The 25289-nt window shown below is 40.7% G+C and overlaps 1 protein-coding gene across 1 annotated transcript in view; it reads left to right on the plus strand.

Moving 5' to 3' along the window:
- Window positions 1-24179, plus strand: part of MKX (mohawk homeobox) — a 70297-nt gene extending 46118 nt beyond the window's left edge. The window contains exons 6-7 of the mRNA XM_012654849.1: window positions 23854-23887; window positions 23993-24179. Coding sequence (XP_012510303.1) covers window positions 23854-23887; window positions 23993-24179 — 221 coding nt within the window. The remainder of the gene's footprint in view (window positions 1-23853; window positions 23888-23992) is intronic.
- The last annotated feature ends 1110 nt before the right edge of the window (window positions 24180-25289 follow it).

Consider the following 25289-nt stretch of genomic DNA (forward strand, 5'->3'; position numbering starts at 1 on the left):
AATAAATTACTTTGTTTCACATAAAAAGAGACTTATTATATACACTCTTTACCTTGAATTATTTATTTAATAATCTATATTGGAGAGCTTTCCATAGTAGCCCCTGAAGAGTGTTGTTATTCTCTTTTTTTATAGTTGCATAGCACTCGGTCTCAATTCCAATTGCCCCCGTTAGCTTTGGGGTCAGTTTGCACTCACACTAACAGTGGATGAGAGAGTTCCTGTTTCCTCACAGCCTCCATACATTGTTAGTAAGCTCATTAATGATTTTATCCATCTAATTGGTGAAGAATAACTCTAAACATCTTTATATGTTAAAGAGCCATTCACAATTCCATTTTCCTGTGTGCATATATTCACATTTCTTTTGTTGGGGACTCACTTTTGTGGAATGTTTTATTAATCTGAGGAGCTCTTTATGGAAGTAGATGAGCCTATAATATTTCTGAGTCACAGATATTTTGTCCCAATTACTTACATATGGTTATATATATTTTTAATTTTAATTGGGATTTTTCTCCATGTAGCCTTTTTAAAACTGTGATTACATTTATCAGTTTTTTATAGCTTCTGCCTTTTAAGGGATACAGAGAAGCCTCATTTTAAAGCTTAGGGAGTATTCCAAGTTTTCTTCTAGGATTTCTATGGTCTCGATTTTTACCTTAAATCTTTGATCGATTTGGAATATATCTTAATTTGAGGTATAGTATAATGTGGTTTGACGAAATATCCAACTTCGTTTTTTTCCATGTAGTTACTCAGTTTTCCTAACACCGTTTATTGATCAGTCTTTCTCCTACTTCCCTGGTTGGAAACACAGTGGAATCTACCTTGTCTTTCTATTCTCTTCTATTGATTTTTCTTTTTGCTCAGGTTTCTATCCTATACGGTTTTAATTATTGAAGCTTTAGGAAATATTTGATATCTGGTTTTGCTTATTCTCCCTCACTGTTCTTTTCTCATAGTTCTTCTAGCTATTCTTGCTTATTTTTCCACATTAACTTTAAGATCAGCTTGTCCACTAAAAAAAAAAACCCTTTTGTTATTTTTGCTTGGATTGTGTTATATTTATGGATTAATTATGGAAAATCAGTATTTTTAGGATGTAGAATCATCTTTTCCAAAAGCTTGGGATGTCTGTCATGTCTTCTTGTGTGGCTGATAATAGTTTTTTAAGATGCTCTAAATTGGTCTTGCACATTTCTTATTAACTTATTCTGAGGCGTTTTATCTTCTTCTTGTTTTATTGTTACAAGTAGGGTCCTTTCTTCCATTACATTTTCTAGCTGTTTTGGTTTTTTTTATATAACAAAACCATAAATTTCCGTATATTAATATTGTATACTCTGCTACTACCATAAATTTGCTTTTCATTTTTGGTAGTCTTTTAGTTGATTTTTTGTGTTTTCTAGTAATAACACAATCACATTATTTGCGAAGAGTGATGGTTTTACCTCTCTGTTGAATTTTTTTGCCATGGGTGTCTTTCTCCGGCTTATTGCATTGAATTGTACCTCCGGTGACTTTGGTGGCAATGCTTCTAGTGTTTTCTTGTTATGTAAGTTGCTGGCTTTGGAGTTTCAATCAATGCCCGCTCAGATTATGGTTTTAGACTTTGAAGATAGGAGTTCCAATTTTTTTCTCTGCCACTTACTAGCTGAGAGACATTAGGTAAAACGTCTAACTGCTGTGATTTATTTCCATTATCTATTAAATGAGGGAAATAAAAATACCTACATCACAGGGTGAGGTTCTATATGATAATGACCAGGTTCTAGATGACAAAGCACTAGGTGAACTGTGCTACATAAATGCCCCTTGGTATGCCTGTTTCCTCCGGTAGAGATGCTTTTCCACAACACTCTTTTAGGAATTGTGAAGCTAGATTTCCCTTTGTGGCTCCGAGCCCTTTTGCAATTCCATTCACAACACAGTTTCTACATATATTCCAAGGTTGGAAAGAAAAAGTGTTTTTTTGAACGATGAGCAAATTCCTTTGCTGACATTTAACCAAAATGTATTCCAAACCTGAAGCTTTTTGGAAGCCTAAGAAAATGTTGGTCACCTCCTTGTAAAAAAGTGAAATAAAAAATGTTTATGTACCTCAGCACTTCCTGGCTGAGCTGGAAGTGAGTGCATTGGGGTGTTGTTATTTTGTGGTGTTTCAGTTCTGGGAAAAATGAAACCCAGAAAATACAGGAAATTTTTCAAGATTTTTGTGTTGTGAAAGCTTCCCTCCCCCCGCCCCCTTTGGTTAACATTGAGAAGGCCACATAAGTTTGATTCAGCAGCAGAGCTTCTGCAAACTAATTCTGGTCAGTGATCCACAACTGACATTTCCTTCTCTTGAAGTGTTAAATTCGGTGTTTTAGAGAATCAGCTGCCTGTCTAGAGATTAGGACGGTGGTTGTTCTTTCACCTTTAGACACAACTTCGCAGCCTGATAGCCTTGACTGAATGTAAAACAATTTGCTTATGTAGGATGTTTGTGTTCCTTTTTAAAAACGAACTTCCATAACTAGTTTCTGTGCAGAGTTATGTCTTGGTCCAATCTGATAAGATTTGCAAATTTACTTTTCCTTCATAAGAAACCACCCAGAAAGCGGCTTCACTACTTCCAGGCTTTTAGTTACTTGAAGTTTTATATATCAACTGCCTCCCCCACTCCGCCCATGCAGTCACCTAGCTTGAAAAGTAAAATGCGTGGTCATCGGCCTGTCCCTCTGACTTCTGCCACCGCTTGCCTTCCTATGTTAGACAGCTCTCCTGGGCCCTACGTGAAAGTCATTTTTCCAGCAGCAACAGCGGCAGCAGTAGCCTCTTCCCTTGGCTTTCTGTCCCGCTGGTGTTTTTGGAGATGCCTCTGGCTTTGTCCTGTGGCTGGGCTTCAGAAGAGAGTTTCGTACTCCCTCATTTTCCTGGATTCAGTTCTATGACTACACTTCAAATAGGAGGAATTTGCCCTTTCTGGAATGATTGTGGAGCAATTCTGCATTAAAAGCTAATGAGGCCTTAATGTATTCCCTGATGGAGATGGGTTTAAGGCGGACACTCTTCTCCAGACAGGCTGCAGATTTGTTGGCTGACTTTAATAAAGGCACACACGTTTCAAAACATGTCCCTTCTTTTATATATGTGTCCGTATATAATCTTTTATGTATGTAAAATCTTTTAATACGTTTTATAATATTATAAATAAGTATGTATGTAAAATCATCTCTTGTGAATCTCAAATCAAAAGCATATTGAGATAAAATAATGTCAAAACGTGCTGTAATTCTTTGGAGGGAAAGGCTTTTGAAAATCCTTATTGTTCCAACAGTAGCAGTATCATCGTTTATGTTAGTTTACAGGGTGCTTATCAAAGCAAATTTAGTAAATTAGAATAAAAGCCAAAATAGAAAACATTAAATAAATCTGTCAAAAACTTAACCCCTTTGCAGAGATAGCCTGTGTTGCTAGAGGGATCTGGCACGGCAAAGTATTTGTGAACCCCTTAACAGACCACCCCCAAATGAAGGGCTTCCTCCCTGAATTAATTCAGTAATAAAACAGGAGTCAGGGAAGAAAATATCTTTGTGTTGGTGGGGGAAAACTTTTTATAACTGTACAAATTAAAATAAATGACCTAGAAAAATGACAGTATGTATTCAATTTATGGTTTTTCTCATTAGGTGAACTGCAGAGGACAGAGCCTGCCTCCCTCTTGTTCACTACTGTATTACTAGCTGTTAGCAAAATGCAATGAAAATCTGTCGATTGATTGGTTTATTGATTGATCACTGGGGAATGTATTCAGTACTCCCACCTTTGAAACAGCTTGCAGAGAAAAGTATGTCTATCTTTTGTTACGTAAATATAACAGCAAGCAAAGTATGGCGGGCCAGAATCAATTCTTAGGTAATGAGGAACAGACTCTATTCAGTGGAAATGGTTTACATTACTCCAAAAGCAAAATTTTGCATTTAGTGTAAGATATGGTGGTAAAACATTGAGCTTTTGCTTTCTACCGATAGTGTAAACATTACTCCAAGATGTAGTCTCTGGAAATAATTTAGTTAACTCTTATTTTTATATGCATGTTCTGTTCTGGAGGCTTGTTGCAAAAACTGATGGAAAGTTATTTTCTTTAAGTGACAGTTTGTTTACAGGAATTCCTTGAAATCTTGATGGTTATTGAAAAGACTGAAACAAATGTTGCCTGAGACTGCCTGATTCAGAGCTACTCCACACCTTCCAAAGTAGTACCATACTTTGTTAGTAAATCACCTCAAACCCGTAAAGGTCACAGAGACCGGCTCCCTTTGTAAAATGAAATATTCTTGTTCCAATCCTAAAAACATATTGTGAATCATTTTTGTGTTTTAGGTTGAGGGTACACAGTAAATTATTCCAAAATTGTGGAGGCCAAATGTCATTCCCTCCAAAAGTTTGTGTAATATCTATTTATCTGTGGGCAGATGACTGTTCTGTATAATCAGAGGCAGACTTTGTCAAGTTAAGTCTAAGTAAACACAGCTGAACATAAGCAAGTTGGACTACAAGGTTTTTTTGAGCTTTGCCAATAGCATATGACCTTGGAGAATGCTGATTTTTTTTTTTACTACAGTCTGCTTTCAATGGAAAAAAGAATTCTTTTTGTTTCAGATTAACAAGTGATGATTAGAAGCTTGTTATGTTCTAATTTTTAGATGCAAGACAAATGAACATCACGCACGCACCCAGCAAAAGGCCATCTTCCCAAGAGAGTTACTCGCATGTTAGGGAGCAGAATGTACACTGGGTAGGTGAGGGTTCAGAGCCAATGAAATGAGGTTTCTTTATAAAAGAAAATCTTTTTTTGATTATTTATATTTAGTGGGTTTTTTTGTTTGTCTGTTTGTTTTTTGTCTGTGCCATTTCAACAGATTAAAATTGTGGTTCCAAAGGCCACCGGCACATAAACCTTATTGATTTATCCATTCTTTAAGAAGCATCTGTCCCCAATAGAAATTCTCATTAACTGCTTTATGCTTTCCACAAGTCCCTTTTTTCTTCTCCTTTTCTTTTTAAAATACATGTTTCTTTTCAGTCATCTAATACTTTCTTCTTTTAGTCAAGTATGGAGTCCGATATTAAATTTTTTAAGGGCATTTTGTGGCTAAAATAAAGTTCCTATTAAATGTTCCGTGTTAAAGGTAGGACTTTAAGTGAGAACTTTGGTAAAAGATGGATTAGTAGAGAGTTGCCCTGAAACTTCTAGCTTTTCCATCTTCTGTGACTGGCCATCGGCCAAATAGACCCTCTGCTTTCTGTTCCCTCCCTTACGGAAACTGTTTCTTTCCCCTCTCCGCTTTGGGGTACATTTCCTTCTAAGAATAAATACAGTATGTATCAAGGGTGTGTGACCAATAAAGATTTTTCAATAATTCATCTTTCAGGACTTCGGTATTTTATGCAGTTTTTTTTTTTTTTTTGAAAATCGTATGTTGAATAATACTAGCTGAGCATATGGGAAAATATTTAGATCTATGTGCTAAGATATTATTCTGTAGTTAGAGTCATATAAAACCCTTTTTTTGTTGTTGTTGTTGTTGTTGTTTATTTACCTCTTTTTTCTACATGTTACTGAATTTCCACATAAAAAGAAACGCTTGTAGAAGAAAAATATCAAAATTCCCTTATTTCCAAATATATTGCTAAGTAATCCAGCATCGTAGTTTCTCTTTCTTTTATAAACAGTGGCATCACGCATCTCCGAGTACATCAACATCCATACTGGAAGGTCCTCAAGACACCCCACACTCTCAACCTGTGCAAATCAAACCCTTAGGTCCTGCCTCCAGCCAGGTGAACCTCGCCCTTCTTCCCTGCTTCCCTGCTCAGAGGACGCCATTGCCAACCACCCCGTCACCCAAGGCAGAAATCTGAGAAACACTTCCGCCTCCTCCAGCCAACCCCGTCTAGTCATTCAACAAGTCTGTCCCAGGGTACAGTTCACGTTCCTTGTCTTGGCACACGAAACCAGAAACCCCTCAGTGCCTGCTTCACACACACCATTCATTTCAGCTCCAGCAGTCTCCCAAGAGTCCCTGCAGCTCTTCCCTTTCCTTGGGACGTTCTTCCCCATCTCTTCCCAGCAGTAACTCCTGCTCACCCCGACCCCAGGCTCGTGCTTTCCCATCTTTTCCATGTCTCAGCACTGGGACAGTGGCAACATTGGTCGGGCACACCGGCATGAATCAAGGAGGCTGCTTCCTTCTGGAAACCTCTGCCCCACTTGCTGCCCCACCAGGGTCGTTGTTGGAGCTCCCTCTGTGACCACAGCCTCCTGCCTTTGCGGTTGCTTCCCCCTCCCTGTGCTCCCAAAGCACTTCCTACAAAGAGCTGTTGTCATTTATTCACCACAGCGTGAGCTTCTTTGTGATGAGATCCATTTGGAATTTTTATTTGTAGAGCCTGTCGCAGTGCCTGGTATACAGCACGCATTCAGTGAATGTTTTCTGAATGGACCAATGAACCCATGGATACATACATGTATTCAACAGGGAAAAGAGCAAAGTCTGCTGCATGTGAAATGAGAAGATCTGGTTTATAGCAGTACTAGCCCTACTGTTTACTAACAATTTGGCCTTGGACCTGTCAGTCGGCTTTTCTGAGTCTCAATTTCCACTTTATAAAGTGGGGACTATTTTGAAAATGATGTAAGTGCGCACAAAAAAAAAATGAGATAAATTGCAGGTTTATGGCTTGCAAATGCCTGATAAATGCTATTATTACCATGAGTTGTATTAAGGTGGTCTGGCCCTTAATTATACCAAAAAGGGGAAGGGAGGCAAAATTCTGTGTATGAAGTATAGTTTTCCATATGACGCTCACAAAAAAATCATTCGGTTTTCACTTGGATGAATTCGGATTTGTTGTAACGTGGTTGCACATTCTCTACCAAAGCATCAGGCATTGAAAGATGCCCCCCGCCCAAAAATTTCCAAGGGAAATCGATTATTCCTCCCATTCAGCAAAGCAGTGGGAAGAACTTTTGTAATTTTTAGTCTATTTGTAAAATCTCGGGACTATTTGAAATAATCTCAATATTCTTGCACCAGTCAATCTGAGAATTTAAGGATACCCAATACACCGTTTTAGGAGGAAACAGTGATATAATTAAAGTCTTTTAGAAAACAAAGATTTTAAGTAGTTATTTTGTCCCTTATGAAAAAGTTAAGTATACCCGTTAGTTAGATCTTCATAGCAAATTGTCACTAAACAGACTAGAGAAGTAGCTTTTAAAAATCAGGCATTTCCAGAGGTGTTCCCCTAAATTCAGATGCCATACTCTATCTTGAGTAAGGATCTTCACATTTAAAACTTTCTCTAAGCAATTAAGAGTAAAATACCCTAATATAACTATGTCATTGAGTGTAAGCTGCTAGTCCAATAGCTGTTACACATACTAACCCTAAAAGAGAACAGGGCAGACCAGCTGCTGACAGCATCCTGCAGTCCGCCTTGGTGTGCTCATTCTCACTCGCCTTGAAGATGCCATCCTAATGCTTTGCATATCGTGGCTACTTGTGGGGAGTTAGCTACGCTCCCAGCAAAACATCAGGTCCCTTAGGTAGGGGTCATCCACAAAGGATAAGAAAATGGAAAATAATAGAAATAAAAGAATACACAGAGACGAAGGTATAGTTTTATAGATTTATAAAGATAAAAGGCAAAAAGCGGGATACTCAGGGGTCCTTACAATATCCCCGTTAATCATAAGGCCCAGAATAAAGTTTCACATGAATATTTATAGGTACAGAGATCGGTTGCCAGGGGTAACAGATTTACATAATAACAGGTAGTTTGTTTTGAGTTAAAAGTCTTTCAAAGGCTTCTATAGATCCCTTAATTAACTCTGGTTACAAAATCTTTCAAGGACAAACTTCTAAGTTCTAAGATAAAACTATCACTTAACAGAAGGGTTATACAGAGATATAGTGGCCCCATATTTCTTTATCTAGTTATTGCAGACAGAGACAGGTCATCAGAAGTCAAGCAGGAACTGTCCCTTGGGCTAATTGTTTTTAGCTGCAGGTATCTGTCTCTGGGAGGACACTCTCTGACCAGCTCTCATCCCGTGATTCCATGTAGACCTTGCTTTGTCCTTCAAAGCAGGTGAGAACCACAGGGTTGAGACTACAGCATCACCTTGGAAAGCAGCTGCTACTGACCTTTGAGACGCCCTCCTAAGGTGGAGCAGCTTTTGATATGCAAACTAACACGTTCACTATTCTTTCAGGGCAGAGCCCTGCAAAACTCCTGAGACCATTTCCGTCTCTAATATAGTTATATTAATTTATGGAGTGACAGCTACTGACCAACTTAAGTGACCTTCTCCAAGCCATTGCAAAACTGAAGCCTCTATAATACGCAGGTTTGCTCTTTTAAGAACTTTCCACACTGGAGCATCATAGACATAACATGGCTGCCCTTGACTCCGCTTGGACAACTTAATACAAAAACTATTTCAAATTGTTGCTACTTGTTTTCTGCTCCATTTCAAGGTAAGTCTTCAACGTTCATCAGAAGTTTGCTGCCACTATAGAAACAGTATTTGCAATTGCGGAATAATTATTGCTGCTATTTTTTGAGTGTTATTGGGTGCCTGGTATCTGACAGAGATTATTTCTAATTTTCACAACAGTCCTAATTGCTCGTTATCCTTATATCTATTTTACAGATGTGGGGGTGGGGAATGAGAGTTTGGAGAGATTAAGAAACTTGTCCCAAACCACATGCAAATAAACAGCAGAAATGGGATTCAGATTCTAGGCTCTCTGTCCCCAAATTTGTTCCCTTTCCAGCGTACCTTGCTGTTGGAGGAATAAAGTTTATATTGAATTGAATGTAGCAAACAGGTGCATTCAATTCAATAGAAACCGAAAAAGGGCATGAATCCCATTAGAAAGCAGGTTTAGGAATTTGAGTAGCTAAGTGGTTATTCTGTTCCTCTGTGCCTTAACGATCACTAAAGTTAGCGTGGAATTTCCGTTTGAATACGTCTTCAATTAATCATAAACTCTGACTCCCAGTTCTAAAGTAACCTTTTGATAGATGCTTCCAACTCTTGTTCCATGCAACTCCTTTCACTTCTTTTCTTCTTTAGTATAAAAATAATCATCATTTTCCAATTCTGGTCCCCTTGCTTTCTGCTTTTCCTATCCCTGCCCATTTTTATTATTACTGTGATTAGTCACGTGAATAATTAATCAAATGCATTTTCACCCCTAGGGCCCTTCCCTATCCTTCATCTTTCCTGTCTTCATTCTTCTCCTGTGAGCTCCTGTAAGTTAACCCCAATACAGACTCCTTGCTCCTTTCACTTGGAAAGTACTTTTTATTTTTTGTGCATCTTTCTGTCCATCTAAGAGTCTACATGTTATTAAGTTGCCTAATAAACTATCTATCTTATAGGATGACTTTTATAAACCTCTTAAAGTAAGCTGAAAATCAGCTGAAAAATGGATCTAGTTAGAGTTTGGAAAATAAGAGAATTTTTTTTTTCCTAAAAAGCCTTATTGACCATCTCTGCGTTCCTACCTCCTGTTCTTGCCTTCTGCTGAGGGCTGTGTAACTGAACATTGCCCAGGGACCTGAAGCAGTGGCTCACTTCTCACGTATGCTCTGTAATGTCCTGTGCTCAGCTTCCACGGTGGGTGGTCCCGGAGGGAGCATTTCTCCTTCTCTGTCCAGTAGATGCCTTCAGCTCCCTTGGATGTGAACCCACCTGCAAGCCGTATGCAGTGCAGAGAGTGGCACATTCCTGCTGGCATTAACTGGGGGTATGTCTAACTGGATGGCCATCGAAAGTAGTAGAGGATGTCATGAGCATTGGTGTTGGGACACATTTCAAGGCTCAGGGGTCCTCACAGCTCCTGGCTTCTTGCGGGAAGCTATTCTGCCCTGGAGTCCAAGGCTGGCCTCTACTGATCCTCTTGCTTCCACCTTCTCAGTGGTGGAAAAGTAACCAGAACTACCACATCCTAGTAGGGAGGGGGAGAAGGCCACACGCCTACAAGGGCTTGGGAATCTTGCAAGCAACGTATGATTGTCCTGGCTGTTGTTTTTTTAAAATCAATTTGTTTGTGCTTCTATGACAAAAATATGTTGTCTGTTTACTTCTGTGTATGAGAGCCAGGCTTTTTTGTATGATGTTTTGATCCAAGGCAGTAACTACTATCTGTTTCTCATTGCTTATTCAACGTCTAATTCTGGGTGCCTGGAGAGAATTTAGAATTGGGAGATGGAATTTTTAAAGCACTTTGGAGTGAGTGTAGTATATTCCATCACCAAACCCAAAAAGTATAGACAAGTGGATCTAGCTTGTCCTGGAAATGTCACTTTTGCTTCTCTTTTTTGCACAACTTTCTGCCTATATCCCTCTCTCTCTCTCTCTCTCTCTCTCTCCCCCTGCTCTCCGCCCCCCCAGAGTTTGTTTTAAAATTGGTAAGATTATATTCTTAGTGATTATTACAATGTCACGTTTCTCTCTGAAGTCATCAAAAGATATAACAAAGCCTAAGACAAGATAAGGAATAGCAGAGGATAGCTTTTCATCCGAAAAAGTATTAGTATTAGTTAGGTTCCTTGTTCTTTTCTCTAAATCAGTAACTGTTAATGACTTAAAACAAATATGTTTTCTTTTTTTATTTTTACATGTCTTATTTTCTTATAACAACGTGTGACATCTATAACACAATATGCATGGCAGAGGCTTGGCATTTAAATACATTTACATCATGCAAGCATGCCATTCTTTTGTGTTTAGATTTCCATGAAATAGCTTCGCAAGAACTGTTCTTTCTCCAGTAGTCATTGAGTGCTGGTTTTGGATTTGTTTTTTAATCTAAGATCATAAGGGTGCCTTTTCTCTCTCTCTCTCGCAGTCTCTCTTTCTTTATAGTTTCTATGATTCACCTTTAAGTACTATTTTTTGAATGTCTTCTAATGCCCACAGAAATACCCCTCCTGAATGTTACATTTGTTCGGGCTGTGATGTGAAGCCTTACTGTTTTAGACTTGCAACCTCTAATTTTTGGCGGTTGGGAGAGGTGATCCCAGCACAGGATGGGCTCTGGGGGAGGCACGAGCTCAGCTCACCTCTGAGCAGACTCCCAGCCAGGAGTCGTTCTCACATCTCAGCCTCAGTGCCTGGACCTTCAGGTGGCGTTGAGAGGGTCATTGTTAGCAGTTTGGTTCTCTGCAGCCCTTCGGTTCCACGTGCTATGACATTCTGCTGTTGTGCAGAAGCAAAGCCATCATGAGCAGGCCTCAGTGGGGTCTTCACGATCCTCCTTCATAATGAAATCCAACATTCTAACCCCCTGCTCTGTTTCAGTGGTATTGGCCTTGGCCTTGGTCTTGCCAAGCTGTTTGCAGGGTAATTCTCTACCCCCAATTCCTGTTCCTCTTTAGAGACCATATAGCTCCAGCTGCCTCTCAGAGCTGCCCTAGAAATAACAGACTAAAAATAACCAAATACTCTGTTTGTTAAACCTCATCACTGTGTCAGTGTATAATAAAACAATGCTCTGTTCTTTTCGAGGCCAGCCTGAATAAAATATTCTACTAAGGGCAGCAGAAACTAAGTTTACTTTAGTTTATAAAAGCTGCTTATCCTACCCTAGAAAGAAATTCTATGTTAGGTTGAATAATTGGTTTTTGATGATCCCATGTGGATTACTATTTGTCACCTTATTTTCCCAAAGGAAAGATTAAAAAAAAACAGAAGACTTAAAAAAATAAAAGGCCCCACCAGCGTAGCAATTTAGAACTGGGCCAACATGTTTATTTTCAAAACAGAAAACACAGATCTTCTAACAGTATATTATTACCATGGCTATTCCAATTAGAAGAAGGAGAGTGATTTGAGAATTCTGAAGTCGTGTGTAACATATTATAATGAAAATCTTGGATTCCTTTATTCTCAAGTTTGTATTAGTAACGACTCTCCCTGAATTATATATGAAGGCCTGATAAAAATTGCAATAACTGGGCAGAAGTAATGCAAGTAAAGTGAGGTGTTTTACCCCCAAAAAAGCATCATTAGTGGTATTATATCCATGTGTAAACAAAAATAAACAATAAAAAGTATTTCCATTCCAGGGCGATATTTTCCTATAAAAATGTTATAGAGGGTATTTATACTGAGATAGACTCAAGAACTTGGTTCATTGGTCATAGCCTTAAGACTGATATTTGACCCTTGCTTGAACACTAGGAATCCAATAATGAACATATTATTGAAAGATACTAAAGAAATACTGCCTTGTGCTGTTACAGTCGCATCAACAGCGGGACTCCCAGCATGGCTGTTTACTGAAACAGTCCACTCCCCGTGCCCCACGACAGTTGTCACAGGGCAGCATCTTTACAGTTGACGTCAGAACCCCAGAGGATCATGCTCAAATGCAGGCCCCTGGCTGTATCCGTGACCTATTTAGTCACAGTCTCAGGGATGGGATCGAGGAACCTGCCCTGCGGAGAAGTTTCTCAGTAAATTTTATTCTCTCCTCTCCAGCACCCTATGGGTCGGAGGCCTAAGGTGTGATAGGAGAAACCCAGTAGGGGGCTTAGTGCCCCCGTGGTACGTGGCGTGGCCCTCTTGACTAGCAAAGGCTGATTGACAGTGTGGCTTCTTCACGATGGGAATGGCGGGGCCACAGCCCTTGCTGTGACCCAGGCGCTGTTCTAAGAGCTTTCCATTTATTACCTCATTTCATCCTCACAGCAACCCCGGGGAGTGGTTATTACTATTCCCTGCACTTCATAGGTGAAGAAAATTAGATGCAATGTGCATACATTCCTTGCCCGAGCTCAGATCCCTGCAGAGTCCGCTATTACCCTACGATCCTGCAACAAATCCTGTACCTTAGACAAATTATGGCACAAGCAGGCTGTTGTTGATCTAGAAAATGGTTTTTGTTTTTCCCCTAAAAGATCGACTTGTTAGGTTGAAGCAACTTATCCCCGATTTTTTTCTAGAAATATTCTAAATGTAGGTGATAATAGTGGAATAGGATCTGTGTGCCAATTCGCCCATTAGCGGGAGCTGTTCTCAGCCACCCACCGTTGCTTCCTTCAGCCAGAACCTGTTCTCCGTGGCAGGAAATCTGCCACTGGGGGCCCGGGAGTGGTTCTGATTTAAGTGGGGGTGACTTGTCCCTTCTTGTTCTGCACGTTCCCTTTCTGCTTGGTTCGGTATGTACATCCCTGGGTAAAATTTAGAGTGGATCCCTCTGGCAAGATTTAAAGTGGAGTTATTTGGTGTGTTTTCTTGTTTTTTGGGTTTTTTTTGGTCAAAATGTGTCATGGGAGGACCTCTAGCCCGGGGTACTCTCAGACCTGCAGCTGCAGCCACCTCGCCACAGGCGGCTGTCCTACCCCATCCTGGTGCATCGTTCCTTTGCAACTTCTCCCGGGCTTCAACATCATCAGCAGAAATCTCTCCAACTTTTATTTCCAAGCCTACTGCCACCCCAGTTTAGGCTTTAAATGCTGTTTCTGAATTAAAAGCAGAAAGTTGTAGAACCTTTAAATGTAGAAATGTGTGAATGTAGAACACTAACGTGCCAAGCACAGTTTTAAGGTTGAAGTTTATTAAGAACGTTGAAGCGTGTTGGAAATGTAGAAGGGCTGGTAATAGTATTCATCTTATGTCTCAACTATGGTTTTTTTCCTACTAATAAATACAGCAGATGAACTGCGAGTAGAGGAACTGTCATTTGCTACTCTTCTGAAACAGCCAAGAAGTTTGTGAATGTCACCTCTTTTATTGTGTCATTTCTGGTGTTAATGCAGTCAGACAGGTTTAACACCGAGATCTCCTAGTCTGAAGTGTCATTTCTGGAGATGGTAACTTGAGGAATTTGAAAGGCACGGCAATAACGTGAGCCAAGTCAAAGATACACTACAGTTCATATATCAAAGGGAAAATACTTTTTGATGGTTTTTCAGAGATACTGAAGAGTTTGAAAATACATGGACGGAGCCAGACTTCCCAGCCAACTTCTAGACTATTATAAATGCACATTTTTTTCCATTTAAAAGGCCTTTTTGCTGAAGAAGGTCATAGAGGTCCTTTATAGCCTAATGTCATTCAGCTGTATGTTTATTAAACAAGTCAACCCTTCTAAAACTGCAGTGTGGCCACTATACAGTGGATCTCAGGAGAAATAGCCCTTGTGCTGTAGAACTCAGAGGATAAATGTCAGCATTAGGATGTGGGGACACGGTTAAGATTTCACCGAGAATCAGAGTAAATGCACGCAGGTTTCAGAACTAGTAGCTCAACTTGCATGTAAAAAGATGTGCTTTTGTTATATAAACAATTAATGCTCCTCGCAACGCACACACAGGAGTTATTCACGCATAGTTAGAAAGTCATTTTCTGAGACCTTGGCTGGAAACCTAGCTTTCACGGATGAAACATTTTGGGTAACATCTCCAGTATTCCCCTGGAGAAAATGAAGTAACAAAATCCATTAGACACTTAAAGTTCTTAGATATTCTTTAATGTGGCTCCAGTGCTCTTTGTCTTGGCATGCCGTGGCACTTTGGCAAGAAGAGCGTCAGAAAAGCCATTTTGAAGATGTCTTTGAAGATGATAGATTCTGCACACTTAATCCATTAATCTGAGCTGATGGGCTTTTGCCCAGAGTTAAATATTTTGTCCTTACATAATGGTTTTCCTATTAAATCACTGAATAATACTAATTTTTCTAGTGACTACATTCAATTCCATTTTCTAGATGTAGAAAAATAAAGTGAAAGAGAAGGTTATTTTTTTTATAAGAACTTACGCAGCACTTGGTATATGTGCTCAAGCTCTCTTATAAGTGTTTTACAAAATACCAAGTCGTGTGGTCCTCATAACTCCCCTGTGCCTCTGGTACTGTTATCCCCATTTCACAGGTGGAAAAGGTGAGGAACAGAGAAATCAAGCAGTTGGCCAGCTGGAGCACAGACGGGCAGTGGGAGAGCGGGGATCTAGAGCCCAGGCTCCCACCACTGCACACGCTGCCTCTGTCACTGCCTCGAGACCACCCTCGTAGTTGATCCAAGGAGCCAGGAATAAAAATGAGAATATTTAGCATTTCCAGACCCCCTTTCTGGTCACCCACCAACACTCACCTCCCCGTAGACTGCATCCTGATCTTTGAAGTGCAGTTTCAGGCTGCAAATTTTAGACTTGGGAAAGGTGGAGCCTTTGAGATCACAGAGGAGCAATCTTGGAAGACAGGATGATGCAGAATAACTTAGCATCAAGAATATTGAATGTGCTTAGTGAAAAAGATTGAAAGTGAATTGAAACATTATCATTGGGTGGTGTTCTGTTTATTCTGAAAAGTGACTTTTTAAGTTACAAATCCCACTTCCTGCACGTTTAGTCCACTAGCCCAGACCGACTTGGCCAGAATAGCTGTGCCTTCTACCAGGACAAAGACACAACAGAGAATTAATAAGGAGCCACCAGACCAGCCTCAAGCGCCCTGTGCTCTGCATGATAAGGAAACGCGGTTGGGGGCTCTAGAGCCGCCTAACGGGAGCCAAGCAGTGCTTTCCCTGGTCCACCTACCCACAGGCGTTTGTCCTCCTGCAACAAGAAGGATGTTCTGTTGCTCCTGTCACTAATGGAAATACAACCTATTCTGAAAGCTCTGAGATGTTAGCATACCCGCACCCTGACCAGGGAGCTCTTCTCTACTGGTCCAAAATAGAGGCATGTGGCTTTGAATTTTTATTTTCTGGCAGAAGCTAGCGGGGGACCATGCGTTGACAGAAAGGCAGCTGGAGGTGTGGGGGTCGTGTGGATCCAGGACATCTGGGCGTCATTAGCCACAGCGAGGGACCAGCCCACATGAGAGGTAGCAGGAGAAAAAAAAGAATCCTAGGCCAGATGGTGGAAGTCATCGCTGGAGGAAACACTGGCTTAATTTTTGGAAAAGAGGTTTTTTTTTTTTCCTTCAGACTCTGAAATGAATTTGGAAGCCACCCATTCTTTAAGCCCCCAGGATAAGTAATTTCGCTAGTATACTGCAAAAAGAAAAAAAAAATACAAGATCCATCCATGCAGATGAGGTGGAGTTTATTTTATATGTCTCACCATATACAAAACTTCCAAAGCTCCCCCATCTCTAGACTCACGAAATCCAGTCTTCTGGTAACTCTTCTATCAGCAGTAGCCTTGATCTTCACCAAGCTTTACCTGCCATCTCTTCCTGTCATAGCGAAGTTGTAAAGTGGAACGCACTCTTGCTCAGTGGAACTGGTAGAAGCGGCGTAGTCATCAGCCGATAAGTGTTACAGGTTGTGGGGTGGTTTTGTTTCTTCCCTTTTTTTGGCAGATATCACTTAGAATGATTTATCTTTACTCATTCAAAAGCTCTAACTGTCCCAAAGAGAGGATAACCACAATTTCCTCTAAAAGCGATGCAGCAGCAGCTGCCCAGGATTTGCTCAGCAGCAATTCACTCCGGGGTGGAGAAGAGTGATTATAGGGATATCACATCTGTTAACATGTTAGTCTGCTTAAAGTGTGAGGAAGAGCTCAAGAGAGCTTATTTACATTCCCTGTTCTGCAATTTGGACAGATTCCTTGATTTTACAGATTAAATCTTCAGGAGGGAAAAGAGTCTTCTTTTTTTTTTTTTTTTTGTATCTTTGAGGTCGAAAATTCTAGCAAAAAGTACAGAAAAAAGGTGACTAGATTTTCGATAGGTTCTTCTGCCGCAGGCTTTCTGTGTACACGATGCTGTAAGCCTTGCTGTGGTGGCTTTGCCAACAGAGATCACTTGGGTGATGGAATGTAGGGTCGAAACCATGACCTTCGGTGGGTGCCAGCTGACCTGGAGCCAGTCTCACAACCCCTGTTTCCTAACTGAGTCCTGCCCGCGTCCCTGCACTCCTCTAAGCCACAGTGTCGTTTGTCAATAACGGGGGTGGTGCTGTCACACAGGGTCCTTGCAGGCATTTAACCAGATAGCGTTCGAGGAGTTCCTGGCCTAGTGCCTGGCATAAGAATACGCGTTCAATAAATATTAGTAATTGTTATTTTAAAGATAACCCTTTCTTTTAACATTCGTGTTTCCCAATGTTCATGTTTAAATTGGATGGAGATGGATTTTGAATTCTTTCGAGCTGTTTCTGTTTGACAGGCAGTACTAACTGTCACATCGGGGAAGGCCGACGGGTAAATTATTATCTTATTTATTAACAAAGGGTAAGGCAAAAGTGGAAGTTCAGTGAAAAAAAAAGGTTATAACGCACATCCAGAATGACCGCATTTTGAAAAATATGTATACATTCTACTAAGTGAAGTATCCCAAGAATGGAAAAACAAGCACCACATGTACTCACCATCAAATTGGTATTAACTGATCAACACATAAGTGTACATATAAGAATAACATCTATTGGATGTCGGGCAGAGGGGATGGGGGAGAGGGGATGGGTATTTGCATACACAAAGAGTGCAATGTGCACCATCGGAGGGATGGACACACTTGAAACTCGGACTTCGGGGGAGGGGGAAGGCAAGGGCAACATACGTAACCTAAACATCTGTACTGCCATAATATGCTGAAATAAAAAAAATATATATGTATAATACTTGTTTGGAAGGCCATATATCTGAATATTAACATTAATTATCGCTAAATGTCCTTTATTTTCTACTTTATACTTTTTCTCAGATTTTGCAGTGAACTTAAATGAAACTATATTACTTTCTTATTAAAGAAAAACAACAAAGGCTATTTTTAAAAGGAAAGAAATGTACAGTCTCAGTGGAACCAGTGTGTAGGCTGTGGGTTAGCCTAGCCTGGGTCTCCTGGTGTGGAGAAGTAGAGCTTGAGGCTGTAGCCGCAGGAGCGGGAAGCCCGGGATTGCTTATGCCATGGTAAGGTCCTGCAAATTTGGAGCAATCAGTATTTCAGAACCTTCAGTGAGGTTTTATATCTGCCCTACTCACCAGAGTCGTCTTCTTCTCCTCAATTGTTCCAAGTGTGTGAATAGTTCCAGAAACTGATCTGTGTGCCAGGGCTCTCTGGAGCTCTGAGATCAGTAACACACTCTGTTCTGCACACCTGCTTTCAAAGTTAGGCCCCCAAACTTACGGAGTGTGCACAAGTGCAGTCTTCAAGCACACGGAGCTCTGACATGAGTTGCATCATGGTCACAGGCCCCCAGATTTTTAATCTCTCTGCAAGGGCATCAGGCCAGGTGAACACATTCATGTATCACCTAACGACAGGGATATGCTCAAAGAAATGCATCGTTAGGCAATTTCGTCGTCATGCGAACGTCATAATATGTACTTAACACGAACTTAGATGGTGTAGGCTCCTATACACCTAGGCCTTATGGTATAGCCTGTTGCTCCTAGATACGTAGAAAAGGTACGGTAAAATACATTATAAAAGATAAAACATGGCACACCTCTATAGGGCACTGACCATGAATGGAGCTTGCAAGACTGGAAGTTGCTCTGGGCGAGTCAGTGAGTGGTGAGTGAAGTGAAGGCCTAGGACATTCCCGTACACCACTGTAGACTTTGTAAACACTGTGCACTTGGGCAACGCTAAATTTATCCTAAAAATTTGTCATCTTCAAGGATAAATTAACCTTAGCTTATGGTGACTTTTTCACTTTATGAACTTTTTCCTTTTTTTTTTTTTTTTTTTCTTTTGTAATAACACTTAACTTAAACACAAACACATTGGACAGATATAGAAAAATATTTTCTTTCTTTATATCCTTATTGTACAAGCTTTTTTGTGTTTAAAATTGATTTTTTTACTTTGTAAACTTTTCTGTTAAAGCCTAAGACACAAACGCACACAATAGCCCAGGCTACACAGGGTCAAGATCATCAGTATCACCGTCTTCCACCTCCACGTCTTGTCCCACTGGAAGGTCTTCGGGGCGGTAACAGGCATGGAGCTGTCATCTCCTACGATGACACTGCCTTCTTCTGGATACCTCCTGAAGGACCTGCCTGAGGCTGTTTAACTTTTATATATATACATAAGTAGGAGCACATTCTAAAATAAGAATAAAAAGTACAGTATAGTAAATACTAGGTGATAAGAATTTTTCAGCTCCATTATAATCTTACGGGACAGCTGTCATATATGTGATCTGTCATTGACTGAAACTTCATTATTCGTTGCACGAGTGTGCCCTCTTTGCTTGTTTTGGAATATGAGTGGCTTTCCCTTCCACTGCTAATCCTCGTGGTCTGCCTTTGTTTCCCCCCTTGGCAGAACTATTTCAGTAATGATTTCTCACTTCCTCCTCATTCATCTCTCTTTCCATGGTTCCAAAAGTTTCTTCTCTTCCACTCTTCATTTTAATTTAGGGAAACATGTATTATATGATTTTAGATTATTTAATTTAAAAATACTCAATTTTATTTACATTTCAGTGGTGTAAGTAGCATATTGTGAAACACTCAAAAACATTCCTAACTTTAGGGCCTATTTATTAAATTTGAAAAAATCATCTCAGAGCAAAAGATTTGGCCATATTTTTGTCCCCTTTTATGGCTACAAATACTACTTCAGGAACATATATCAAAATTAGTGTGCTCCTACGTTGCATTTATCAAAGTTGAAAGGGCACTTGGACCACAGAGCTTTGTGCTTACACATCTTGAGTTGCAGTAGAACTGAGTTTTCTTTATAATTGTCTCTCTATTTAACTTTATAAGGAAACACATGTCCAAACTGAGGATAGCCCCACTTTAAGTTTCAACATAGTTTGGGTTTTACAGCATCCAAGATTTTCCTAACTACGCACCTCTTTTTTTTTCTCTTCTTTTCTTTTCTTTTTTGGTCTTAAAACACGCTCTTTTGGCTGGTTCAGTAAGTTGTTCCTGCCAACCAGTTGCTTTTATGGTAATTGACAGCGTAGCTGATTTTTGGAACCTTAGAATCTAAAAAGGCATTTTAGCTCAGACGCTGGGGAGGACGAGCCAAGCTACTTGCAGAGTCTGAGCCAGCTGAGCCGAATGTAGGGCAGGCGGCCCGAGTCTGCACGCTGATGAACCGCACGGAGGAGTCTGCAGCCCGAGCGTGCTTGGACTCGACATTTCCCTCTCTTCAGCAACATTCAGAATCCTTCCTTCTCCGTCACGTCGTTTCTGCAGCCTACTGGGTGCCATTTCTGGAGCAGAGCCGCTGAGGGCACCTGTCAGCAGTTGGCAGAAGTGTCATAAGCGCCATGACCACCGGTGATGGGTACAACAGACCCGCTGCTCCTTAAATACTCACTGTCGGCTGAAAAGACACAACGCACAACGCACTTGAACCAGATAAGAGCCCGCAAGTGTTTACTTCAAAGGAAAAGAGCATAAGAAATAACATTACAGCATTTAACATAACCATTTCATATAATAAGAAGATTGTAGATTTTCTGAGTTCCCCTCAAATGACACCAGTTCTCTAAAATAGCTGGGACATTTCCCCAGATTTCATCTCGGCATAATGAAGAAAGAAAATCTCCCCAAATTCCCAGATCTTTAGCGTCCTTGCTTTCCTACAAAAGCACGAGGATGTCAGAGTACAAGGGCCCTGTTTGCTGTCTTCCTTTTGCTGATTCTTCTGGGAACTAGAACACACAGCTCCACGGGAGGTGGCTCTCGGATGCACAGTATCCAAGTGACAGTGGGCAGCCCACCAACAACAGCAGTAGGAAAAGCATGCCCTTCTCCCGTCAACTTATTTTTTGAACCCAAACCGCCCTGGACACAGAGACTCCCCAAAATGGTGGTAGTGAGCGTTTTCTTGTTGGTTTCAATCTTTAAGATTGAGCTTTTTGACATACAGTTTTGGCATTGACTGTTATTGATAAAGAAGCAAAATGTTTCCATTCTTCATTATTTATTGTGAAGACTTTTCTTCTTTTACTGACAAGGAACATAATCCATACCCAATGAACTGAACGTGTCCACCTAGCTTAAAAAGTAAAACGTGGAATTAGAATTCGCTTTGTCAAGTACTGCATAGGACAGTGTTGAAATTTGCGAAACTGATGAAGAATGCCCGAGATTAGAGTCTATGTTTGTACACTTCGAAGATATTTTCATAGGCACCAAGGTGTCATACACATACACCAAGAGTAAGCAGAATTTTATAATTTCATAGTTGGCCGCAGCAAACTTGTTTCTCAGTGGAACAAGTTCAAGGACTCAGCCCCAGGGGGTGCTGGCCACGGCCAGGCGCTCCTGGGGCTGTAAGACATACCAGTCCACTCCTCAGTGTACATAGAAGCTCTCCGTGGAGCTGACAGTGAATTACACGTGCTGCTTTCACGCGCCGGCTCCTTGCATTGGTACAACAGCATCGCTGGGCTCTGTAACCCATAGCCACAGGCATTCTTTTCTGCGCAGTAAACACACACAGGTTGACGGTTCAGGTGGGGATTCGGATTCTGGTCCTCGTTGTATACACGAGCCTGCTTTGTTTGTGAGCCAGAGCTTCAGTTACATGGTCTTTTCCAAATTATGTTTTGTTATTTCCCTAACGTTATTTAAGCTTCATGGAACTTATTCTGCTTTTGCCAAGTCTTTCCATTGAATAAATATCTCCATAACCTATTGCTTCACTTTGGCAACAGAATTGTTGCAATTTGTGGGCAAAATTGAGCAAAGGCCTAACTCATTTTTTTTTTTCTGTGTAAAATGTCCAATGTTGCTGGCTTTCCTTCTCCCAAAGGCCTTGACTTGTTCTCTGTTCTGGTAGCGCCTTGTCTCTGTCTTTCCTGAGTGCAGATTTACACATAATAGTAGGAAGCAAAGGATGACTTCACAGACGCCATGGAGACATTCCTGTCCATATACAAAGTCACTGGCACTAAATAAGTCAAGACACAAAAGCTCTTAGAATCGTGCCTGGCACGAGTGAGTGATCTGTAAATCAGGATTATCAGAGTTCTGTAAATTAAAAACGATCATTCTTTTCCTCCATGTACCTGAGTAATTTTTATAACTGACAAGTTATCAAAAGCAGCAGAGGTGTAGTTGACCATCCAGGCTAACCCTAGTAAGGGCCACAGACACAGGAGCCGGCAGGGCTGTAGAAGGTCACCTTCCCACTGCTCACGGATTCAATTATTTCCCCCAAAGAATCCCTAAAACCTTATAAAATGCTGCCTGTGTATTCAATGAAAGAAGACTCTAGGAACTAACACTTGTGGTTCCATTTTGGTCCAGACACACATTATCTCATTTATTCTTAACAAAAACCTGTTCCTTGAGTGCTTTTGTTTGTTTGCCTCTCTTTTTTTTAAAGTTCCCTAGAGTGCTAGGGGAAGACTTGTGAAAAGAGCTCATAGTGACCATTTTTGCCTCGAGGTCTACACTTTAAGGCCAGACTCAGGATATGTTAGCCGGTTGGTTTTCCCAATTCCTTTTCTTCAGAGAGTGTATCAAAGCTCAGCTGCCTCGTCTCCATGGTCATGGAATTTCTTTGTCTTGACCATCTCTTCCTGGGAAAGTTTTGCCCTGGTTGGACTATACTATGATCATGTTGCTATTGTTCTCCAAACGCTTCTAGTTCTGTGACTCTCAGAGCTCAGAATGGGAAACTGGGTTGCACCGCCTAAGTAGCCTTGAGCATTGCAGAGGGGAAATAAAAATCACCTTGAGAAATACTGGGTTGGAGGAGGTAAGAGAAGGAGAGAAGGCTGAGGGCAGGAAAAGACTGTTGGGCAGAGGCCACAGAACTAGAAGAGCCCCTTGAGCAAACGTTGCGTTTTTCCTGTTTCTCGCGCGCACCACAGCGCCCCCTTCTGCAGCTCCTTGGCAATGTCAGCTGATGTTGCGGAGGATGACGACGACAGTGGCCGTGGCTGAACCGCTGTCTAGTTTCGGATCTCACAGCCGATGGGTAGCCCCTGCCCCTCTCCTTTGCCTGCCCTTCCCACACCACGCTGGGACCCTCTCTACCCCCTTAGCATCTTTCCCCCAAGTATGTCCAGTTCTGTGTCCCTCATCCCACATTCTTTTAGCCAGATGAGCTGCTCAGAGAAATTTAATCAAGATCAAGAACGCATTTTCATCCTTCTTTGCATTTATGTGGTATTGGGAGACATTAGTGTTCTGAGAGAGGAAACAAATGTAAACCCAAGGCGAGGGTGTACGCAAAAGCATCCTAGCTTTCATTTCCTGCAACAGCAGGAGGAGGCGTTCTTTCGGGGAGCAGGGCTGTGCCTCCTCCTTCTGGTAAACGTGCCAGGAAACCTGTTGCTGTCAGCATCGGGTCTGGTACTGATTTGCTAACTAGCCCGCAGACACTATCTGCCAGTCCTTTTCCTGAAACGAAGGTTTGATAACCATGAAATCATAAAATACTGAGACAGTGGCACCGTCAAGATTTTCTAGGAAGCCTGTATTTTATGGTGAAGGCAACTGAATCCCAGACATTGTGGAGCATTTTGATCTGCCCAAAGTTGACAGCACAGGTGAGTGTTAGGGCAAGACCGGAACCTGGCCCCAGGGACAGACGGTGCTGTTTACTCCGTTCTGTTTGCTTCCTGATGCAAACGCACAACTTCTCAGAGTAAATTAACCTCAGATTTTTATGTATCTATGAAAGGTACTTTTTTTCTTTGTTCCCTGTTCTCATCTTATTCCTGCTTCTTTGCACAGAGATTTTTTTTTTTGCATCGTAATACAAATTGCTTTATCTTTATAACAAACTAATTTTCAACTATATTTCCTGATGGATTTTTTTTTTATTTCTGGTAATTAGTGCTGAACCTCCTGGGATTAAGATAAAAGAAAGAAAAAAAGAAATGTAATTGAATTTTTGCTTTTCTTTACAGACACGCTGGACAATGGATCCAATAAGGGTGACAGGTGAGCAGATGTTTCTATTGGCATTTTGTGCTTTGCAGCAGTGGCCTTTTCAATGCAAACTGCAGTTGAGTTTGATCATTTTCTTTCTGTTCTGGTTAACTCTAGTGCAGCTAACAGAAAGGGGCCAAGCAAGGATGACACGTACTGGAAGGAGATTAATGCAGCCATGGCCTTAACAAATCTTGCGCAGGGAAAAGACAAGCTGCAAGGAACTACCAGCTGCATCATCCAGAAGTCGTCCCATATAGCAGAAGTCAAGACTGTCAAGGTGCCACTGGTGCAGCAGTTTTAAAAGGCCAGCTTGTTGCTTTCCAGATCCAACCACGGATATTCTTGTCAGTGTTTTTCATAAATCTTCATCCTAAGAGCCGAAGCAGGGGTGAGAATGACTCCCTCTCAAACCTCTTCTTATTTTTAATTATCCTAAATAGATCATTTAGTTGCTTCTATAAAGACGTATAAATTATAAAAAAACTCATTTTAATCAAAAATATTAAGTTATTTTACGTTATTCAAACTATGCATAAATGTCTGCATTACCATACAGTAAGTGCCTTGCTTCCCGAAAATAAGCTCCAACGTGGGCATAGTCGAACAGCTATGCCTCAAAATGCCAACGCCGTATGCTTATTAGTCTGCCTGCATCATTCCAGACGGACCTAACCATTCCAGAACTGAAACCAGAATCGCTGAAAGCCCTTGAAATATATTCAATAATTCACATATTAAAACTTGGAAATGTGTTCAGCTCAAGTGAAATGTTCCTTTAAAAGAAAAAGAAAAAAACTTCTACAGTGTTGAAAATTGTTCAGTGTGCTTTCAGAGTGACAGTGAAAATTTTGTGCATGTATCTTGCCTGCATATCTGATACATTCCAAACTTCCAAAATGAAAGGTACAGTGATCCACATGATGTGTACATTTACGAAGTGATTCCTTCAAACTAATTTAAGATTGCAGTGAACAAATGGCAATCAGGAAAGCTTTTTTCCAGCACTGCTGGAAAACACCACAATACCCTTTAGAATTCATTTGGGTTTTTTTTTTCAAGTTTTGCTGAAGTTTTTAAAAACTTTATTATATAAATAACTCAAAATTTTCCTGTGTAGAACTAAACCTATACTTTAGTCTTAAAACGTAATCCTGTTTGCATTAGAGCTCAGTGTTTTTTCGTGATGGAAACTGTTTTCATATGGTATGACTGAAAACCTTTTATTTGGTTCAAGTTCCAATTGCTGGTGGACAATTTGTGTTGCAACGAGAACAAGACAAGGAGAGAAATGTATCTCTGTGTGAATTATACATATACACGCGTTAAGTTGATTTTTAGATTTAAAACATACGGAAAACAAAACATTGAACAGTCAGTCTGGATTTTGCCAAACAGGACATTAAAGTAAAAA

This window comes from Propithecus coquereli, unplaced genomic scaffold (assembly GCF_000956105.1).
Source record: "Propithecus coquereli isolate 6110/MARCELLA unplaced genomic scaffold, Pcoq_1.0 Scaffold45, whole genome shotgun sequence".
In the NCBI taxonomy this organism is placed as follows: Eukaryota; Metazoa; Chordata; class Mammalia; order Primates; family Indriidae; genus Propithecus; species Propithecus coquereli.